The sequence below is a fragment of the Siniperca chuatsi genome, linkage group LG2 (assembly GCF_020085105.1).
Source record: "Siniperca chuatsi isolate FFG_IHB_CAS linkage group LG2, ASM2008510v1, whole genome shotgun sequence".
NCBI classification, from domain to species: domain Eukaryota; kingdom Metazoa; phylum Chordata; class Actinopteri; order Centrarchiformes; family Sinipercidae; genus Siniperca; species Siniperca chuatsi.
In genome coordinates, this window is record NC_058043.1 from 26,245,239 (window position 1) to 26,267,491 (window position 22,253).

The 22,253-nt window shown below is 41.0% G+C and overlaps 1 protein-coding gene across 6 annotated transcripts in view; it reads left to right on the forward strand.

Annotated features, from left to right (window-relative positions):
• The window catches only part of ncoa3 (nuclear receptor coactivator 3), a 37,924-nt gene that overhangs the window by 6,448 nt on the left and 9,223 nt on the right, over positions 1–22,253 (forward strand). For 2 of the 6 annotated variants that reach the window (XM_044166922.1, XM_044166878.1), the window contains exons 2-10: positions 15,057–15,124; positions 17,232–17,336; positions 17,547–17,707; positions 18,973–19,073; positions 19,284–19,458; positions 19,601–19,792; positions 20,101–20,187; positions 20,607–20,750; positions 22,000–22,147. In XM_044166922.1, coding sequence (XP_044022857.1) covers positions 17,251–17,336; positions 17,547–17,707; positions 18,973–19,073; positions 19,284–19,458; positions 19,601–19,792; positions 20,101–20,187; positions 20,607–20,750; positions 22,000–22,147 — 1,094 coding nt within the window. In that variant the 5' untranslated portion in view covers positions 15,057–15,124; positions 17,232–17,250. Of the gene's footprint in view, positions 1–15,056; positions 15,142–15,687; positions 15,782–17,231; positions 17,337–17,546; positions 17,708–18,972; positions 19,074–19,283; positions 19,459–19,600; positions 19,793–20,100; positions 20,188–20,606; positions 20,751–21,999; positions 22,148–22,253 lie in introns of all 6 variants that reach the window. The other 4 variants (XM_044166895.1, XM_044166888.1, XM_044166912.1 and 1 more) reach the window with 4 other exon arrangements.

Genomic DNA, 22,253 nt, shown 5'->3' on the forward strand with positions numbered 1-22,253 from the left:
ATTGTGTTCCTCTTTCTCTCTGCACCTCTCCAAGATGAACAGTTTGATGTTGGACTTATGTGGCAGTGGGGTGGGGTTTCTGGGTCTGTCAGGATTGAGAGGCAGCCGTGGCTGTAAGAGGATATGTGCACCAGTGATGTTGCTAGGTATGCGTCCTGCGTCTCTGATGCATTCAAATCCAAAAAGATGCAGTAAACCAAGTCAAGGGGACGCACACTATTTTTTCTCTTGATAATGCTACATTGTGAACAACAAATCCATGTTGAAATCATAGCAATAAACAAAAGACACCTCGCTTTTAGAACACAAGTTTTACTCGAACGTTTGGCAGTGCACCAGTTGTTGTGTATCAGCTGTAGCATGCTAGTCAATTTAGCCCGGTTCGTCAAGCTCATGTAGTATTGCCGCTCATCTGTATGGGAGCATTATGCTTTCCCGGCTAGTTACAGTGAACATGGACACAGATTGGTGTCAAACTGTATGCTGACATTGTTCAACTGAAGTCGGGTTTGTCTGTGGAAACACTTCAAACACGTAATTTACGGCGGCAATACCCGAACGTGTCAAATAGCGTAACGAGGCAAAAACAGACTGAAAGGCGAGTCCTTCTCCTCACAGCGTTCAGGCAGCCACTCACTACAGATTCAGACCGTGCCAAAGTAATAACTAATGCTATAGGAGTGTTTATCTCTTCAGATATGTGACCATACTCAGTCTAGAGAATACAGGATTTAAGCATATGCTCAAAATGCTTGAGCTCTGCACAATGTGCCTTCACATGTGCATGTTAATCAGTCCGTTGTGCAGCTCTTTATATATGAGCACAAGTTCAGGAATTATCAACAGGTCAGAGTCTTACGATAAAGCAAGACTTATTTATTATTTATTTGTTCTATTTAGTTTTTCTTATTAACAATATGCCAGTAATTGAGTGCCTTATTTGTTACAGTAAGAATTGTGGCCAATGAGCCACTGTTGAATGTTTACATTTTTCTTTTCAAAATAAATAATGACCTACAGTATTTAAACCCCTAAAACCGAGGTACATACCGAACTGTGAATTTTGTGTACCATTACACACCTAACATGAATATAACCAATATAACATCAAACACGAGTTTAACACTGCAATTTGTCAAAAAACACAAATTTGAGGACCCACTCAGTTTTCCCTGGGACCCACTCAAATGACCACCCGTGGGTCCCGGGGACTCACTACATTGAAAAGCTATCAATATGAAGGGTGCACGTATGTGACCATGCAAGCAGGGACTGTCTCCTATCTTATAGTTCACCTGCAATTTAAATGTTCCTTTTTAATTAAAAGAAATTACCACAAGTTCCAGTGAGTGTGCAGACATTTGCTCACTGCACTGTGCTAGACAGCATTTTGATTTTCCACTAGTGTGATTTCTTCTTTTATTGCAGCCTTGAGTTCAAAGAAAAGTCAAGTTGTGAATGACATACTTCCACGCCATCGTTAAAGGCTCCAGACTTACTACAGCATGTCAACACTGGCAAGGCTTGTGTCACATAATTTATTATTATTCCTTTTTTCAAAAACACTCATTTCTTAATTGGACTGATTTTCTTTCTGGATGAAGTGGAAAATGTTCCTTTCACCATTACTGCTCTTCACTCTGCCTGGTGACATCACCCCTGTGTATGTGGCTTGTCGTTAAGGCACTCCAGTCAAAAGGTTGCTGCTCTGGAGCTTCCCCAGAATAGCTGAGCCAACACAGCTTTGCACCAATACAGTAGTTTATATACCAAACAACACTCAAAAAAGTTGGCCAGTAGTCCCGTCCAGTATTTTGTATAGAGGTGGCTCTACTTTTGGCAAGTGATCGCCATATTTCCATTCTCCTTGTTTCTTGTGGTTCTCATATATGTTCATCTGATTGCTATTGCCATACTGGAACAAGTGATTCTATATGACTGCGGTATGACTAAAATAGGCAAAGTAAAAGTCCCTGTTCAATCAGCACCATGGTAGCAGTCTATACTACCCTGACACTACCCTGTTCCATGTGGCCACCCTTGAAATTAGATGAAAGTTATATTTAGAGCAATGTATGAGTTTGGTCTTAAGTAGAGATGGCAGTTTTGACAGTTGTGGGGGCCAAAAACACAGTCAGTTGCGCAGATCAGAATAAGCGTGTATTGGCGCAATGTGGATGAAGTCAACCCACATGGTTTTGTAAGCTTCAGTAAATTTCGTTTTAACAGACAATAGTAATCACAAGTAGTGTAACAAGACAGTCAGTACAGGATACAAGGTTCACAGTTCAATACTTACTATTTTTTACATTTTACAGACAGACTAGAAGATTCCTTACTCATTCTTCAGTTGGCATAAAATGTGCAAAACAGTTGTCTTTAAGTTTTGCCATCTCTTAGTTTTTTAAAATGTAAAATTTATAATTTTACATTTATAATTAATAATTTAAACTTTTTTTAATCAGATCCTTATCTGCATAAAACTTAACTGACGAAAAAAATGGATGGTTTGCAATGGTTGCAAGTAGATTTATGGATGTTGGCTAGGGTAGCAATAGCATTACAGTTAGCCTTTATAGCATTTAACAAACAGCATGTGGGCCGTATGTAATTTACCTTCAGCCGAGTGGTCATCCGTTTCCGTGTCTTCCACCACAGCTTCCAACTTGGATGTCTAGTTGCCAGTACTAGTTGAGCTGTACAGCCTACATACTGTATTATTTACTTCACAGATAATCAGGATATATCTCCCATGAAAATTTCTTACTAAAGCCAGTACACAATCGACGGTAAGAAGTCCTGCATCATAGTGAACTTCACACATGAGCTTGCTCGAAGGCATGATGATCTACAGTACATTCTTAAGAATTTTACCTTGGTAAATGCAGGTTTTGTGTTGTGACATCCTGTAAGATATAGGATACCGTATTTAACTTTTCCTGCAGATGTGATATTATAATAAATATAATAATATTTTGATCTAATTGATTCAGTTTAAAAATCATGTGGTGTAATTTTACTACAGATAGTCTAGATATACGCTACAAACAACATGTGCTAACACGTTGCTGTTAAGTTTTTATACTTGGCATTGGATGTGTCTGACAGCGACCAGACTTAGAAATAAGTAGGCTGCAGACAAAGTTTTATGAAGGCTGCACAATTATCTGTGTAATAATTGTCATCAAGATTTTGGCCTCCACAATTAAACTTGACCGGTATAGTTTTGATGCTTTGTGTTTAGTAAGTGTTCAGGTTCAATTGAATATTTTTTTCATCATCTCAATACTGCACAAACATAATTATTAAATTCAACAAAATCATTGTTCGGCCCTATGTTTTACACATCAAAACACCAGTAACATACAATGAGCTGCTTTAAAGTTGCACAGTAATGCAGTATTGTTAAAGACACTCAAGGCTTTAAGCAAAAACTAGTAGAACTGTATGTCCTTAAAAGAACTGTGAGGTAGGACTTTTTCATTCAGTTTCTGGTACGAATGGGTATTTTTACCAATAAAGCTTATCAATATTAAAACTCATTGGTACTCTTACTGCTACTCCTCAATGATTTAGTAAAAAAAAGAGGGACATGTTCTGAAAGAGGTTAACCTTAATCTTTTTTACTTCTGGCAGAAACTGTAAATACATGTGTGCAAGTTTTGTTGCTAAACTAAACTTAACTTATGTTGCAACTGTGTGGGGTCCCAACAACAAAACTCTCATTCTAACTGTAACAAAATTGTTACACTATAGGAGAATTTTTGATTTGACAAAAGTTTAGTCCAATCCAAGGCGTCTTACAGACTCCTCGATTAAGACATGACAAAATGAACAGACTGAAGTATATTTTCTTTTGTTCATACAGTTTGAAAACCTTTCTAAACCCATCAAACTTGATTTCATTTGGAGCAGTATGTGGGTCTGCAGGAACATTGACCCTGAACTTCTTTTCTTTTTTTTTTCGTGGGTGAAAACTAAGAAGGCAGTTTGAAACAGAGACCAGTGTGTTTCAGCACGTGTCGTTCTTTGCCCACCCGCTCCCTTACAGTGTGAGGGACTTGATTAGCAGTGCAGGCTTAATCACTCAGCAGATGGGAACAAAGTGCAGTGTTACCAAGACAAAAACAAACCCACAGTTGGAGTGTGTGTGTGTGTATACACATATGTGTGTATGTGTCCAGTCAGGCTGAGCAACTCTGATTTTGATTCCTGAGTGTTGTGATACAAGTCCAGCAGAGCTCCCCCCCCCCTTTGCCTTCTCTGTATGTCTTTCAACACTTGGTCCTTGTGACCCCTGTATCCCGCCTGTCCTCATAAGTCATTTAAACACACTTTTAATAGTGTTAACCTGGAACTGAGCGGCATGTGGTGTGGCAGGCTCTGTAAAGTATCAGAGATTAAGGAACATAAAGAAGGAAAACCAAAGAATAGAGTAGTAGACCTTATCAAGTGCACAATGATTTTTATAATCTATAATAATTCTGTGGATTTTATTGCAATTGGATTGAAACAAAGCAAACTATAACGGTCTCTACTTGTCTGTAAAATGATCCTTGTGATTCTCATGAGTTTTTTTAGGTAGTTTTTTTTTTTTTTTAGGTTTTATGTCATTTTGTTTTTTATTTCACCATGGTTAGCTGTTCATCACCCTGGGAGATAAAAGAAAGCAGGTATTGATAGTTTTCTAATAAAGTACGGCCGTGAGGATTAAAAATCCCAGTTCTGCTTGTGCTCTCCGTTACCCCTCATACCTCATTTCTGGAATCTTTTTCACCTAGGTTCTGTCAACACATGAAACTGGCCAGTTGAAAGAAAGGAAAAGAAGTAGTAAGGGGAAAAATCGTGGGGGGGGGTGGAGGGGGTGCAGTTGTGAAACTGGCGTCAGACCATCTTTTGAGTGGAATTCTTTGCAGGGGTTAGAGTTCAGGCGTTGCAGTGTGGCGCTGTGATTGGCTGAGGAAAGGTGAAATTAAAACCACTGTAAACTTTTGACCCCGGCTCAGGAGCCCTGCAGGAACGCCCAGCTCTGGCGTGGTGGAACAGAGCCCGCTCTCTTCCTGTGTTTACTCCACCAATCCAACAGGGACGGTGGGGAGAGGAGGAGGGAGCACAGAGATGGAGGAGAGAAAGACACGAGAGCAAGAGGGAGGGGGAAAGGAAGAGAGAAAATCGTCAGAGCTGCGCTGCGGTCTGAAAATGAATGTCTGCTTTTTCACTGAGTGGCACAGTTGAAACGTGTACACAAACGCACACGCGTTGCTTCTGAAAAGCAGTTATATCAACATGAGGTCATTTAAAAAAAATATTGCCAAAAGTAATTACAATGATTGACATATCTTCACATTGAATTATCTGAGGCTACATGAGATTTCTCCTCCATTGCATCTGCATCAGTTGCTAGTGAGGATTATCAGAGTGGGCAGCATGAAGGCTGATCAGGCCTTGGCACTCTGGCTCTCCAGATAAAAGGCTGTTTAGCCATTGATTAATTAACTAATTTCCATAATATTAGCCTTGAGTGATCCCAACTACCTGCATTTTGGTTGGTCGCTGTGGTCTCCTCTGGACGATGTCGTGTCCTCATTCTTATCACCTCGCCATAAACACTACCATGTCAAGCTTTAAAAAATGAATGGCTTGTTAGAGATGCAGCGTAACAGTGGTGCTATGCGATGAGTTAGCTGGTTGAATCTGTGTCTGCGTGGGTCCTTTGCTGTTCCTTTCTGTTCTTTGTCCGTATTAATGATGGATAGTTATTGGAGATGCATGTGTCACACACACACACACACACACAGTGGAATCTGCCATCTCTTTGTTTCCACCTTCATTTATTTTCTCTGTTTTTCTACACGTTGCAGTTTGTGAGAAAAATGGGGAGATGCACACACAGTCTGTCTGAGCACTGTGTGTGTTGTGTGCGGGTGGGGGGGGATTTTTCTAGGAGAAAAAGCAATCCTATGTAGGCAGTTTCTCTCTGCTTTGAACTACCTTCTCTCCCTTACCACATTCATCTATGGGCATCATGTACACTACAAGTTTAAGGAAAAAAACACTAGGAAAAATAGCTGTTTTGTGTTTATGTACATCTACTGTTTTTATGTGACCTTGCGAATTTGTTTTATGAGGAAAATCTCTAATATAATTTACGTCGACAGAATGTTGTTTTGCAGTGTAAATGAGTCGCAGATGGGCTAAGCGGTGTTTAATTTATTGATAATTCACCCCACACATGTCTGACATAGATTAGCTATTAGATTTGGAAACTGTTTAAATGTAAATAACATAGCTGACCTTTTACACATTTATATTTTTCATGTATTTTAGGCCTTAATTGGTCAGCCAAATCGGACCATCAACTTGGAGGCCTTAAAGATTGAGGCTTCTTACTGATACCTTTTCTGAAATGCTTCACAAACTCCAATAAGCTTCTGTGAGGGTGGACTGCTTTCCCAACTCCACCTCCCTGTCCACGCTCATATTTGCGTCAATACCGTGGTTTTTGAAAGGTGTGCTTTATTCCACTGTGAACTGCTCCTTGTGTGACTTTAATATTAACTATAAATCAGTCACTCTTGTTGAGGCTTTTCATTTGGAAGACTTAGCTAAGTGAATTAATTTGGTAAAACAGAAATGAACCAAATTTGGCTTTGTATTTATTTTGTTTTTGGCAGTGTCAATTCACAACTCAGACACGGTTTGAATGGACCTTCACATTAAGTACGCAGAGGAATAAAGAGACAGAAACATCTTGCTGTACCACCAGACATGCAACAGACAAACAAAGGGACATAGCCTGTGTTTTTCAGTCTGGTTTTTAAGCCTTGCTGGAATTTCACAGCTGCCTCAGCATCTCAATTGTTCTCTGAACAATTTACAGCTTCAGTTTTTCAAAATCCACACTTGTACACACATGCTTGACATATGTCCTCCTTATCCCCATCCCTGAATCTCATTGTGTGGTGGCTCTCTCCATCTTGCCATCACACCCTGTGGCTCCAGTTTAGTCCCACTAGCCATAAAATAATGTGTAATGTTGGCAGGAAAACAGCTAATAAGCAATATTCACCAACAACAAGGGTGCATTTCAACTCTATGAAAAATGTTTGCTTCTGGAAGTTATCGTCACTAAAAATTAAAGGGGAATCCCCAGAATGTCAAGATGATAGATGGCTGCTAAACAAAGTGAAATTTGGTTCTAAAGTATGTGAAGCAAGAGCAGTAATGTCCTCCATGGTTCCCTTGTTTTTACTGCCATCTAGCAAGGGAAACAAAATTATTTCCAGCATGGAGTTCACAGCATTGAAAGTTCACACGTGTCAGACACTGTGGGTGTGGTATGGCATGATGATTCAAAATGTAAAGCTAGTTTTTAAATCTGATTTCATGTCTGTTCATCTACAATGCAGCACTAATTAACTATCTTAAAAAAACTTTCTAATTTTACTGACATTACTGACTCTCAGCAGTCAGACTTTTTAAAGCATTTTATTTGTGTTCACTTCTGCAGGGCTTCATGCTTTTATTCACTCAAACGGATGGAAGTAACACCTTTTTTATTGATTGTAATGGCCATTCGATTTCAACTTAAGTTAATTCCTTGTCCTTTTTGCCTTGCTGAGGGCCAGAAGGGCACAGTACTTTTGGTACATGGATATCTGTCACATTTCTCACCATTGGGGGGCTCACTGAAGTGAAGACATAAAGAAAGACAATTTGCTAATGGCCCTTTTGCTAAAGCGTTTTTTTGCCTCTCTGAAAACACAAGCGCAAAGGTGCAAGGAACAGATTTAACAGTGTTTGCCTGATCTAAATTAGGCTGCTAACGTTAGCATGCATAGCTAACTACCTTGTGATTATTTGATTTCTCAGTACAACAGTCTTTATTTCCCTCTTTGTCGTGGCCTGGCTCGTGACAGCTTGCTACCTACAACACAAACCTACTTCCAAGGCCAAACGGAGATAACATTACAGTGTTTCCCTTGCACATTACGCAGTATGCCACAGACGCATAAATACATTGTGAAAAGGTTGTGATTTATTTTGATTAATTTAGTTACACCAAGTTGCACAGGATTAATTTGGTCGAGTGTCGTTAACGAGCTCCACGAGGTGTTCCTCGTTAACTAGTCGTTGTTGTGGACAGTGTTTATTTTATTTATTTAACAGGAGGATTCTAATAGGCAATGCATTCCTCAGCCTGTTATACATCAAACCAGTTATAAAGGTAGCCCATCCTATAGTGTAGACAGAGAACTTAGCTGTAGCTCACATTACAACAGTCCGTTTAGCTCGTGGGATTTAGATTTCCAAATGGCTTTTCTTTGTACATGCATGCTTCAAATCAGGACTGTGTGTCAGTGTAAAAGGGTTCCTATCTTTCAGTTTAGCCAAGAACCTTTAGTTTTGCAATCCTGCCCCACAGAAAGTGTGCAGAGCTGATTAAATTCAATAACATCAATACGTAAATCTTTTTCATTCACCTCAAAAACTCTTTGGAAGAAAGGGAAAATATCACACGTGCAATCTAAAGATACCGTATACTATTAACTATATTATAAAATATTTCTAATTTGTATTCTTTTTTCTTTCTTTGATTATTATTTAATTTTATTCATGACTGATGTCCAAGAGGGCCCAGTTTGCAAGTCTGAAGGGTGGATATTTGCACTCAGCAAAACATGGCTTCAGAATTGCCCCGTATTTGTATAAAGACACGGAGGCTGGGTTTGGTGAGAGCTCCAGTTGTACTTAAGCCAGTATATACAGTTCATACGGAAAGTTTTCAGACCCTTTCAAGTTTTCCACGTTTTGTTATATTTCAGACTCATCTTAAAATGGATTCAATACATTTTTTAAATTAATTTTTCTCTTCATCAATCTACACACAATACTCCACAATGACAAAGCAAAAACTGTTTTTTGTTACTTCCTTAAAAATAAAAGACTGAAATATGCCATTTATATAAGTATTCAGACCCTTTGTTATGACACTCGCAATTGAGCTCTGGTGCATCTGACTTCTACCAATGGTCCTTGAGATGCTTCTACAATTTGATTTGAGTCCACCTGTGCCTAATTGAATTAATTGGACATAATTAGGAAAGGCACACACCTGTCTATATAAGGTCTCACAGTTGATGGTGTGTGTCAGAGTGAAAAGCAAGCCATGAGGTCGAGAGAATTATCCGTAGACCTGCGAGACAGGATTGTGTTATGGCACAGATCTGGGGAAGGATATAAGACATTTTCTGCTGCATTTAAAGTGCCCAAGAGCACGGCAGCCTCCATCATTCTCAAATGGAAGAAGTTTGGAACCACCAACAGTCTTCCTAGCCACCCAGCCAAACTGAGCAATCGGGGATATAGTGCCTTGTTCAGACAGGTGACCAAGAACCCGATGGTCCTGATGAATAAGATCCAGAGTTCCTTTTGTGGAGATGGGTGAACCTTACAGAAGGACAACCATCAGTGCAGCACTCCACCAATCAGGCCTTTTTATGGTAGAGTGGCTGGATGAAAACCATTCCTCATTAAAAGGCGCATGACAGGGAGTTTCCCAAAAGGCACCTGAAAGACTCTCAGACCATGAGAAGTAAAATCCTCTGGTTTGATGAAACAAATACTGAACTATTTTGCCACAATTCCCAACGATGTGTGGGTAGGAAACCAGGCACTAAGCATCACCTTATTAATAGCATTGCTCTTTCTTTATCCATCTTTCCCTCTATCCTGACTAAACTATGCTGCTAAGTTTTGGTGTCATTTACGGGCATGCTGTTGTTTGTTTCACAGAGGGCGGGGCTAAGCTGCTCCTCCACACACACACACACACACACACACACACACGTATGTCGAAGAGGCCCTCGGAGACCGCTAAGTCATCCAAAAACTGAGGTATTTGACACTAACACAAACAATGACCACCTACAATCAAAATCTTGCATCGAACTGAAATCTTGAAATTCTTGTTGAAATTTTATTCATCCACCACATGATTAGACACTTGCTGATGACAAAATGAGCTTAAATCATAAATGAATTCACAGAATTCTGAAAAATTTAAACGGAAAACATAGAAGCTGGAAAAACTTAAAACAGATTTCATAGGGCCCAATGAAGGTTTACATTTCAACAACACAACGACCTGAAGCATACTGTCAAGAAAACTCTATGAAAGTCTTTGAGTGGCCCAGCCAGAGTCCAGACCTGCCAAAGGTGCTCTAACAAAGTACTAAGTGAAGGGTCTGAATACTTAAGTAAATGGAATATTTCAGTCTTTTTTATTTTTATTAAATTAACAAAACACTCCAAAAAACAGTTTTTGTCATGGTGGAGTATTGTGTGTAGATTGATGAAGAGAAAAATTGAATTTGATTAATTTTAAGATGAGTCTGAAACATAACAAAATGTGGAAAACTTGAAGGGGTCTGAAAACTCTGTATGCACTGTAGCTGGTTGTATGCTCAGCAGGAGGTGGAGAAGTTCTTTGAAGAAAAAGAGGAAGTCATTCTGTCCTTTTGTTTCCTTTTTTGCTCTTGATGTCCCAAACTCAAGTGGACACCTTTTAGTTGCTTTATTACTCTGTGTGTGTGCGCTTCTAGTAGCTCATGTCTGCCATGATTTTGTAACGAGAGAAACTAACTAATACTTTTTCAGAATAGTGCTTTAACCCCTTTCTCTCTCACACAGTTATAATAAAGACAGTTTGTGCACATGTGCTTTGGGTGTGTTTTTGGGGGTCTATAATTAGGCAATATTACACGAGAGGTTGTGCTTTAACGTCATTATTGGCACGACAGTGATGCGGTCAGGACTCAAGTGTAATATTGGGATTAAACAAGTTACCAACAAAATAAAAGATATAATCAAAATGTATTTATATTATGGGGCAATTCGCTCTCAAAATAAAAAACGTTTTGCTAGTGTTATCTCCTTTTCCCTGGGGTCTGACTAATAACTGGAAAACAGTCATTTCAGTAGAATGCCATGTAATGAAACCTAGTTTACCCTAGCAACAGCCATCATGTTGAGTCAGCCATCCAACTTGAGCTAATGTTTTCTAGAGATCATGGGATTTCCCAAACTGAAAAAATACCACACATTAAACACATATAAACACAAAACTGCCTTGCTAGCTCAATCTTGTTGTAACTAAGATATCTGCTGAAGAAAAGAATGGTTAGATTGGATAGATTTAGCTACAACGTCCGCGAACTTCACGTATTTTCAAGCTAGTAGCGCTGTGTCACCGACTCACCGGCACAGCTGATGCAGGCTGCCAGAGCGCAACATCAAGGCTGAACAGAGTTTCCATGTGATCCAAACATTTCCAATAACTCCAGAGCGTCGTAAAGTCCAAAAGTCAAACGTTATTGAAAAAAGATAGATGTAATCACTTTCAGAATTCACATCATGTTTTTATCTAACGAAATATTCTGCTTTAATACATGTTTGTTGGCGTTTCAGAAACATTTTCACTGTGCTCACAAAAATGTTTGCTCTCCGGCTTGCCACAAACAAGGGAGGCACGCACGTGGCGGAGTAATATTTTTAGTGATGAGCACGGTGTGCAGTCATGCTTATTTGAGCACGTTCTAAATGTCTAGTTGACCAATCAGGTTGCTTGGTCGGAACTACTTATTGTAATTAATTGATGCAATTGTGTGTATGTGTGCCCCACTTTGTCTGATCTTTGTTTTGGGTGGGCCAGTGTTTATTGTTGGGCCTGCCACTCATTGTCTCAGGGATCTCAGATTGCATGCTTTATTTCAGGCGGAGCAGGAATGTCCTCCTCACTATTCTGGTCCTGACTGACTGACTGACACTGCTGCAGTTCTGGCCTTTAGCCAAACGTCTGTATTTTTAGTTATATAATACTAACTGAAATGCTATGGTACTGCAAAATGCAGTGTCATTCAGTACCAAGGACCAAGTAATGTCAACAGCGTCATATCTGTAAGAGAATGGGCATTATTGTTTAGAGATCCACAAGGGTGATCGGCTCTCTTGCTTATACCTGATAGGCATACAGGAAAACAACACACAGGAAAAACAACACAAGTCGCTTATTCCCTCATAGCCCCTTCAAACACAGTAAATTCAGTGAGGAATGTTATCATTTGAAAAACAGAGGGTTGTTTCAATCTGATTGCAAAAAGACCTCCGAGGCATCATAGCCATCTACTAAGCATAACAGTCTTTAACAAAATTGCTGTACGTGCCCATTAGTGTAACAAGTCAGCTAATTTAGCTAGCTAACATTAGTTGCCTTGCATGTTTGTATCTCCACAACTCCCCAATCACTCACTGAGGCTGCAAAATCTCTGATTCAAATGAGACCTGTGTGTAAGATCACGCTGAGAGAACACAAGAATCAGGGGACAGATAGCCTATGTCTTTGGAGTTGCTCCCTCTGCTCCCTTTGTTTACTCAGTACGAGTGAAGCAGATGCCCCTCACGTCCCCTTTTCAGAAGAATTGTCTGGAATCGCTTCAAGAACGCCTCATTTGCCCATCACAACTCAACACTGAGACAGTCTGAAATCATTCCCTTGTTCACTCATTCACTACTCCCTATATAATAAACACTTAATAGTTTACTCTCTAGCGAGCAGTAAATTGAGGATTTGGGCTCTTACTAATCGTCATCATTTTTGCATCATAACTGGCTGGTGTAGAGTTGCATGACTGTAATTTGTTCATTTCTGACACTCAAAAATTGTACATTCAAACCCATTGGCAGACAGTAAATATAGTGCACTATATATAGTAAATAGGGAGTGATTTTGGCCTGAAAGATACCTGCAAGCCTTGCTGGTAAAACTCAAGGTGATCTTTCAAAACAGACCTGACTTGCAACAGCAACCCATAACTTCAGTTCTTACCCCAACAATTACTCAACTCAGCAGCAGTCAGCATTAGACACCTGTGACTTTCTGTTTTGCACTTAACTATTTGCTCCATTTCACTGTAGCTTTAACATTTTGTTCCTTTGCAGTCTGACTTTTTGAATTGAAATGGAGAGCTTTAAATTTTTGTTTTAAAAAAATAGCCTATTTAGTGTGCAGATGTTTTTTTTTATTTTAAAACAAAACAAGTAGCAAACAAGTTTTGTTTAGGAACGGTTTCAAAGTCAAATACCCAGTATTGCTACCAGACTCTAAATTTTGCGAAGTGATACCCAGCACTATTTCTCTCCTCTCCTCTTTTCTCCCCTCCCCCTCCCTGTTCCCCCTCCGCCTCCCTCTCTATATTCTACTCACTCTGCCTTGACTCCTCCTCCTCCTCCCCCTCCTGCGGTCCATATTCAAACGAGTGATTATATCTCCTGATTTGGAATTGCATGCGTGTACATGCACGTGTGGCGTGTGTTTGTACCTGTGTCAGTAAACAAGGACAAAAAAACAGAGATTAACAAAGTTTAACAATAATAATGAACGTGAATGAGAGATGAGGATACAGCAAAACTAAAACATCAGAAAATCCTCCAAAAATGTTCACACATTCCTTTCTCACTCTAGTTTCTGTGAATTGTTGATATGTGAATTATTAAACCATGTTTGGACAGTTGACAGAGAGGGAACGCTTTTCTCTCTTTCTCTGTGTTAAATTATTCAGCTGCAGCATTAGCTCAGTAGCAGCCCGGCATTTAGGACTGATGTGATCAGTGGTCTTTGGTGGAGGATCACACACACACACACGCACACACACACACAAACTGTGGGCAGATTAGGTTGAAGGCTTGTAACTACTGCCTATGTGTGGCTGTGATGATTGTGTTAGATTTATGACTAATAAGACTAAACCTAAATGGAGGCATCATGATAGGATTTTTTATTTATTTTCAGGAACATTTATCAAATCCATGTCCAATGTTTTTTTTTTTTTTTAATCTGTAATTGTAATTAGCATGTCCTTAGAGAACACCAGTTGTTCAAGACTCATTTTTTTCAATAAATCTTTCATTGAAGTCACACATTATTGTGGCTGTATTATGAAGAATTGTGTGTTTAGAGCAATGTGATTATTATTAGCTTTCATGAAGGAAAGAACATCGGACAGGCTTATCTGTGGCAGGGGGATGATGGTGCTAAAGGTCAGTTGTTTTGGGAGCAGTTGTACCCGAGCACTGAAGACCAGGGGTCCCTCCTAGTTTTTGTGTTAGGACCCCATGACAGGTCCCTCGGTATGAAAATGTGGCTAGGAAAATCCTAAACCAACAGCAAAAGTTATTATATTGCAGTCTAATATTGTAACTGCTATTTTGAAATGGAAAAACTGTACACACAGATGTCTGTGACCAGCTCAAGGGAGATTCATTTCTGTTGCTTTGATGAAAGCTTATCCAATTGTTCTGATGAGAAAACACAAAACCCCAGAGGGCCTTCTTTATTGTGATTATGAATAGGATTGCAAAGTACTGAAGGTTATGAAAGCTTTGACTGAATGGTTACTAGCACATGTGTAGTGTCTGACAAATGTTTCTCAAAGCTGTATAAGCATTGTATATTTTAAAAATCGTAGGAAAGAAAGGTGACATGCTCAGTAGCTTCTTGGTTAACATAAATAATGACATCGCAACAAATAAAAAGCTACTTGCTTAGTGACGTACACAGTGAGGGAAGGTCTCTGACCAAACAGTGTTAGCAACCATTTGGTATGGAGCCATTTGCACACTGTCTTGTTCTCTTAATACTGAGTTAGCTTAACTTTGGAAAGCCTCTGATAGCCAGCAGCAATCATGTGAGGTGTGAGTAGGAACCAGGTTGACAGGGAACCAGCCTGATAAGCAGAATATGTAAATAGGGTGGATGAGTTGCCACATTTCCAGGAAAGGGAAGCGATGACGCAGTGGAACGGGCTGAGGGGAGGACACAAACAGGATGCTATCTGCTGTGGCTTCCTGTACAATTTTAGAAATCAGTTTTTTCCCATGAATTTCTGTGAAAGCAAAACATATAAAGAGCTCATGCTATTTTCATAGGAAGCTGGAGTCGTCCAGACATTCAGAGAGCACCACAGTTCATGACCTTTTTATTTTCTTTCTGGTTTCAGGAGATGTTAAGACATTGAAACGACACTAGACCCTGAATGGAGCTTGACTGGGGCTTGTACTGGTCAAGGTGAGCATGTAGAGCATGTATGTAGAGAAACACACACAAACTCACACTCTTACACACACCCTAATGAGATGTTGTATTTCTCACATTGGCAGCTGCTGCTTGTGTACCTGATGGTTTGTGCAACATATCTCACCTTGTCCCTGAGCAAGTTTCACATTGTCAAATGAAACTGATTCAGGTCAGTGGCATACTGCCAGGCCAGTTGAGACTCATCTGTGGTTTTGGTGGGCTGTTGCTCACAATCTCTCACTGTGCTCGAGGTGTTGACTACTTGTTTTCAGATTTCAGTCATGTCAAACTTTTAGAAAGTGCAAGATGTCAATGTGAGTAAACCAATGAAGCATACAATTGTGAACATAAAAAGCACATTAAATTGTGCCATGCAGTTGTCTAAATCCCATGTGAAGATAGTTGTTTTGGTGCAGTTTTATGTAACAAAGAGACTTTAAGAAAATTGCATTTCCGTGTTGAAACCTGTTTACATTTACTCAGGGTTTTCAGCATTACTTCCCCATGACCAGAGTAGAAACTGTACCACACTGCTATGCATTCCCTGCTTTCAGAAAGACCCCCAGCAGCCCCCAGCTCTGCTGTTTGTCTGTTTCAGGATGTGAGGCTGACTGAGGGCTGATGTCATCTTTCTCCACTACTGCAGAGGTGAGCCTTAGGACAGAAACCAGGAAGGAAGGAAGGAAGAGAGAGAGAAGGGAGGGCAGTGAGAGTCACAGCCGGAGCAGGACAGGCAGATTTAGAGAGGGGTGGTGAAAGGTATACAGACAAGAAGCATGCGATGCAGATTTATGGCGCAGAGTGCATGTCTGAGACTTGGTGCTCTTCTAGAAGTAGTAGTAGTAGTGGTGGTGGGTGACTGGGCTGCATGTCCTAGCCTGCAGTTGCGGAGCAGGAGTTGCATAATGGCTCCCATCCGTTCTACACTTTTCCACTCTGGAATGAGCTCACTCTGTGTTTAAGAGTGCTTCTGTGTGCACATACACAGACACAAAGTCCAGGATAGGGTTATAGTACAACAATCTGGTTGTACTGTCGCACGCTACAGCTTTGTGTGTGTCTCTGGGTGGGAATAGGAAAGAGCAGTGACCTTAGAGGTTCGCTACAGAGGTTTCCGCTAACGTGAACTCTGAGGGGGTCAGACACAGGGCAATGCCATAGTAAGAAAACAAGGGCAGGGTCGGGTCCCCAGCCCAGAACTGCTACACCCAGGGAGGGAGGGAAAGAAGGGAGGGGCTGTCTTAGCATGGTATGGGGGGAAACAGCAGTTTAAACCTTTTTGGAAGAAAGAATGTAGTAGCCTAGTATGGAGAATGCAGAGTAAGAATGCAGAAGAGGGATAATTCTTACTAGTCCCTGAAATATGCTGTGGAGTCTCACCTGGACTGTTTCTAGGCTCCACAAGCCTAAGCAGTGTGCACTTTTTGCTCGTGCAATCCCAGGCAGTTAGACAAAGAGACAGGCTGGTGAATATGTGCCTTGCTGGGACAGTAGCTACTAGTACTCGTCTCTCTAACAGACTGTGCTCTGACATGCCTGAACATGTAAGTGTACATGGAAGTGTGTACGTGTGTTGCCGCTGCTAGCAGAGTGGTATCGTTCTAGCGGGCAGGCTGGCTGAACGCGGGATGACCCATCTCCCTCGAGGTTCCAAATCACTACATCATCATCAGTCGGTCCTCGCAGTGGAACAGATGAGATTTCACTCCCATCAAGCACTAAGCAGGAACCAAGGCTGCTTTACTAACTGGATAGTCTACCCTCATAAATCTGTGGGAATCTACAATTTACTCTTCCCTTGGAAGGCACTTCATTTGTAACCTCAATAGGCTGGGGATTTTGTTGATTTCCCCCCCCTCCCCATAACTTGACACTAATCTTTGAAGGTTTGCCTGAATTTGGTGTAATTTCTGAGCGGACTTGGCAAAGAAACGACAGCTGAGGGCACTTCCCAATCCACACTTATCCTTTGATTAGATTGTACCACACACATATGAGTGTATAAAGCCACACGCTCGGTTCATTCCCTCTGATCATGTTGCACCGCCTGCATCTGTGTTTGTGCGTATACATGACTATATGATGTGTATGCTTTCAGGTGCTGATGTGCGCTGAAGATGAGTGGTGTAGGAGACAACTCGTTGGAGCCGCTGTGCTCCGACCGCAAACGTAAACTGTCTACCTGTGACACACCGGGCTTAGGGTGAGTGCTGTAACTTCTAATAAGTGTCTGTCACATACCAATCCACGTCCGCTGCTGTTTTTGGTGTTCATGTCAGCAAGTGCATGAGGTCACTTCATTCCTCCTATATCTGAAGCATCTGAGCCCTGGCCCTATGGCCTGCATATGGACGTGGCATGGGGATTTGAGGTTGTCATGGCAACATGTCTAATCCCCTTGGCTCCCCGGCAGGTGTGACAAGCGTCGGAGGGAACAGGAGAGCAAGTACATAGAGGAGCTGGCTGAGCTCATCTCTGCCAACCTCTCCAACATTGACAGCTTCAACGTCAAGCCTGACAAATGTGCCATCCTTAAGGAGACCGTGAGACAGATCAGACAAATCAAAGAGCAAGGTACCTCCACTGTGCAAATTACACCCATACACTCCTGGTCATAAACAAAGCCACATACAAAACAAATAATTTGTCTTTTTTCTGTATTGGTTTTGGGGAGTAAACAGTGAATTAAGTTAGGCTGAATCTTGGCAAGTACCCTGCTGCAGGACAAATGATGCCAGTAATAAAGTGGTGTGTTTGGTTCATGGCCAGGCTTCTTCAGACTGACAGCCAGTTTGGCTGTTAGTATTGCTGGGGGTAAATGAACACCAGTAATTGAGACCAATCCTTGGTGGTCACGGCTCAAGGCTGTCAGTGACAGTGCTTCTCTCTGGGAGACTGGTGGGAGACACTGGTCACTCAGAAATCAGACCTCTCCTATCCCTAAGCCATTTTCCAATAATTTTGCAAATTTTACATGATTGGATACACAAAGGAGGATATTTTCTTCCACCAATTTTAGCTCGGTTGAGATTAGACCTGTGAGGTTAAGTGGGTATGGAAGAGAGAGCAATCACATTGGAATCTACCCAGAGGGTCACAGCTGGCTACTGCTTGCCCGGGTGTTATGCAGCAAGGTTGCCATAGTTACAGGATGGGAATGATGGAGGGCCTTTCTTTTTTTTCTTCTCTTTTCTGTCTGTTGTCCATTTAACACACCTTTTCCCTTGCCTTGTTTACACATCTTTGCTCTGCATTCAGGTTCTCAGGTGTCTCCTTTTTTATGTCAATCACTGCTTTCTCAGCTCTCTTTGCTTGTACAGCTAGTTTGGTTAGAAATTGAATTAAATCCAGTGTCATATTATTTGTCGTCTTGCTTAGCGCCACAGATGACCCCGCTATATAGACTGGTATCTAACAAAGCCTCAGACACATGCTGATTTTAAAAATAGAATGGCATGCTAACCATTCATCCATGATTCATGCTGCCACCTGCTGGCCAGAAAAAGTATTTTACTTCATTGTACTAGGGAAGCAGCCCCCACAGCCAACTGGAACTCATAGAATGGTTGTGATGAAATCATGACAAACAGTACAATCAGGGAAAAGTCTATAAAATACCATCTATTATACTGTGGCTGAAAACATGCAGGTCATGTGCACTTCCAATTAAGGTCACTGGCACCAGGTTTTGCCTTCTGAAGACCAGCTGTTGTTGAGTTACACCGTGGAAATGATTTGCAATATGTAAAGTACAAAATAAAAGATCCAAAGACATAGATAGCTGTTGTAAAATGACAATTCTCTCCATCAGTAGTGTGATGTGCTTCATCTGTCCTCAGGAAAGAGCTCTTGCAGTGATGATGATGTCCAGAAGGCGGATGTGTCCTCCACTGGTCAAGGGGTCATTGACAAGGACCATCTGGGGCCGCTGCTCCTACAGGTCAGCTTGGGGACAATCACTTGGGGGCAAAAGACCCAACACCAATTAGCTGCTGTTCCATATGCTGGACCAGTGCTTTGCTGTCATTGCTCACTTGAAGTTGATGAAATGTCTCAGCTGGTGTCTAGAGGGGCAAAATAGTAACCAAACAAGGTTTTGTTTTTTGTTTTCTTCCTCCATTCAACTCTTCATTTTTGTGGTTGTTCTCAGGCCTTGGATGGCTTTCTGTTTGTGGTTAACCGAGAAGGCAGCATTGTATTTGTGTCAGACAACGTGACGCAGTACCTACAGTACAAGCAGGAGGAGCTCATCAACACCAGTGTGTACAACATCATCCATGATGAGGACAGGGAGGAGTTTCACAAGAATCTGCCCAAGTCCAATGGTGAGACATGGGTTTGTGTGGGTGCAAAGTGCAAACACATTAAAGATCATGCATACATAAGTGTACCTGAACACTGAATGCTCTTGCACAAACACACAGAGTCATGGTCATCTGTTCACCTGTTGCCTATTTCTCTTCATAGCACCGAATGGGGCATCGTGGGGTGGAGAGGCACCCCGGCAGAAAAGCCACACCTTCAACTGTCGTATGCTGGTGAACTTTATTCATGGTCAGAGTCATGGGTTGTCAGAAGAAAGGCCTGGGGGCCAACGCTATGAGACCATGCAGTGTTTTGCCCTCACTCAGCCCCGGGCCATGATGGAGGAGGGAGAAGGTAAAAGCCATGCTAATGGGGGGGTGTTTTTGTTTTTTCAGATTAAAAAATGGGAAATTAAAACAATTAAGCATGTGACAACAGTTAACATGTACATTTAGGATATGATTTAACCAGCTTGTTTACATTACCCAATGACTTTCTTGGCTCACGTGTAGTGTGTGGCTATGCCTTCTACTGCATTTATTGGTCAATTTGTACTTAAATATTGCAAATAATACTATATCCACAAGTAAGATTTTGAATGTCTAGTTTCTCCTCTAGTGTTGTCAAATGGGGACTTAACATTGTCTTGTCTCTTTACTCAGATTTACAGTCATGTATGATCTGTGTGGCACGACGCATCATTGCAGTAGAGAGGACAGAGAGGTTTAGCACTCGCCATGAACTGTCTGGTAAGTTTCCACTGTGTTATCTAATAGATGCAAGTACTTTCCCCAAGTGTATTCATTTTGGTATACATGTGACATGACCTTTGGAAATGCACACCAGCTTACAAAGGCCTTAGTCAAAGTAGTTTAGGTTATAAATGCTGTTAGCTGGCATTGGTTGAAGCTGTGTACTTGTCCCTTTAAAAAAAAAAAATAAATAAATTAAAAAACATTAAAATTCCTCACTTATACTCATTACTTGCACTAATACGACAATGTGAACCTTCAAGCCATGTCATTCTAGATATTTAGAGATGTACACTATAGATTCTTAATACACTGTATTAGGAATATACACTACATCTACAGTTATTGCTTTTTTCCTTTACCACCGCTAGCCATTATCCTTTTGTGTTATCCCATTGGTACATCTTCTATTGCAGGTAAACTGATTGAAATTGAACAGCAGAGCTCTCTTCACACTACTATGCGTCCAGGCTGGGAGGACCTGGTGAGGCGCTGCATGCAGATGTTCCTCAATCGAAGTGAGGGACAACCGTGGTCCTACAAACGCCACTATCAAGATGGTATATAGTTCTGCACTTCCCTAACATCTAATCTCCCTTGTCACCATCACTCAGTCACTACCAAAAAATGACATTAGCATTACAAACTACATTAGCAGGTGTATGCAATAGCCGCTTCATTTCCACATTCGTTTTGCATGTGAATGGATTACCTAGAATTAAAGCATGGTCTGACATTGACAAAGGCATGATCAATTATTATGGGTGTCAGGAGAGCAGGTTTGAGAATTGTCAGGAAAGCAGCAATCACAAAAGTGTTCAAGGAACACAAATCACCGCATTAAAACTTTTGGCATGTGGGACACAGCCCTTGCTAGACGACTAAGTGGCTCAAACCATTAATGAGTAATCTCTAGCACAACAGGAGACATTTGATTTGAAAGACACAATGAATAACACTTTATGGGGTTTAACAGAAAATGACCATGCAGGGTACCTATCCTTTCCACAGTAAACAGTGAATGATAACTGCGCTGACCTATAATATTAATGATCCTGCTTGGGAGCAGGGCTCAACCAAAGCAGTTTCTGCCCTAAATTAAGATGCATCATTGCACTGAACCGATTATCTTAACGTGTTGTCATTGTAGGCAACTACAAAGAAAATGCAATTTTTTAAAAATCTCTATAAGAGATTCTGTGGATTGGAGTGTTGTTCCACTTTCTTGTTCTTACCCATCTAGCAGACAGCAGCCCCCGATCCTCTGGTGTGGTCTTCTTTGCCAAACACAGCTGTAATTGCTGTGTTAATTCAGTCATCTTCACAATAAAATCTTTCAGACAGTGAACACACTTGAAGGCTTTCAATTGCGGAGCAGTTACATTGCAGTTTGTTACCAGTGTTAACAACTGAAGGTTAGCCCTTTTGTTGTGCAGATTTTTAATCCACACATTTGTCAATGGATCAGTTTTCAAAAAGGGGGAATTATAAAAGAAGTGGTTAGAATGAAAAGAGTAGACAAATAGTTGCCCATGCTTATTGCAGTTAGAACTTTCAACATGTCATCAAGTTGAGCAACACCTCTAATCGTGCCCTTGTGTTGTGTGGGGAAAGAAACATCTGTATTGTGACCACATCACAGGTGCCAGGCTCTGACCATTCACAGTACAGAAGAGCATGCATATATCAACTATATGGAAATTCAGCTTAAGTCCCTGCAGCAGCTGTTTATTAGCGTTTTTATGTTGTTAGTGTGTGCATGCTTTGTCCCGTTGTCAGACATTTTAATTCTCAATTTTTCTGCTGCAGCTTTCCATAATGGCCATGCGGAGACACCTCTCTACCGCTTCTCGCTCTCTGATGGCACCCCAGTCACAGCCCAGACCAGGAGTGACCTATGCAGGAATTCCAACACCAATGAACCGCACTCTTTCCTCTCCACACACTTGCTACAAAGGTGCAAATGCTCTAACAATTACAACTAGCAAAAATGATATTTCCTAAATTGGATGATTGTCTCACTGTGTTGTATGTGCTTAAACTTTGTTCTGTTTTAAATTTGT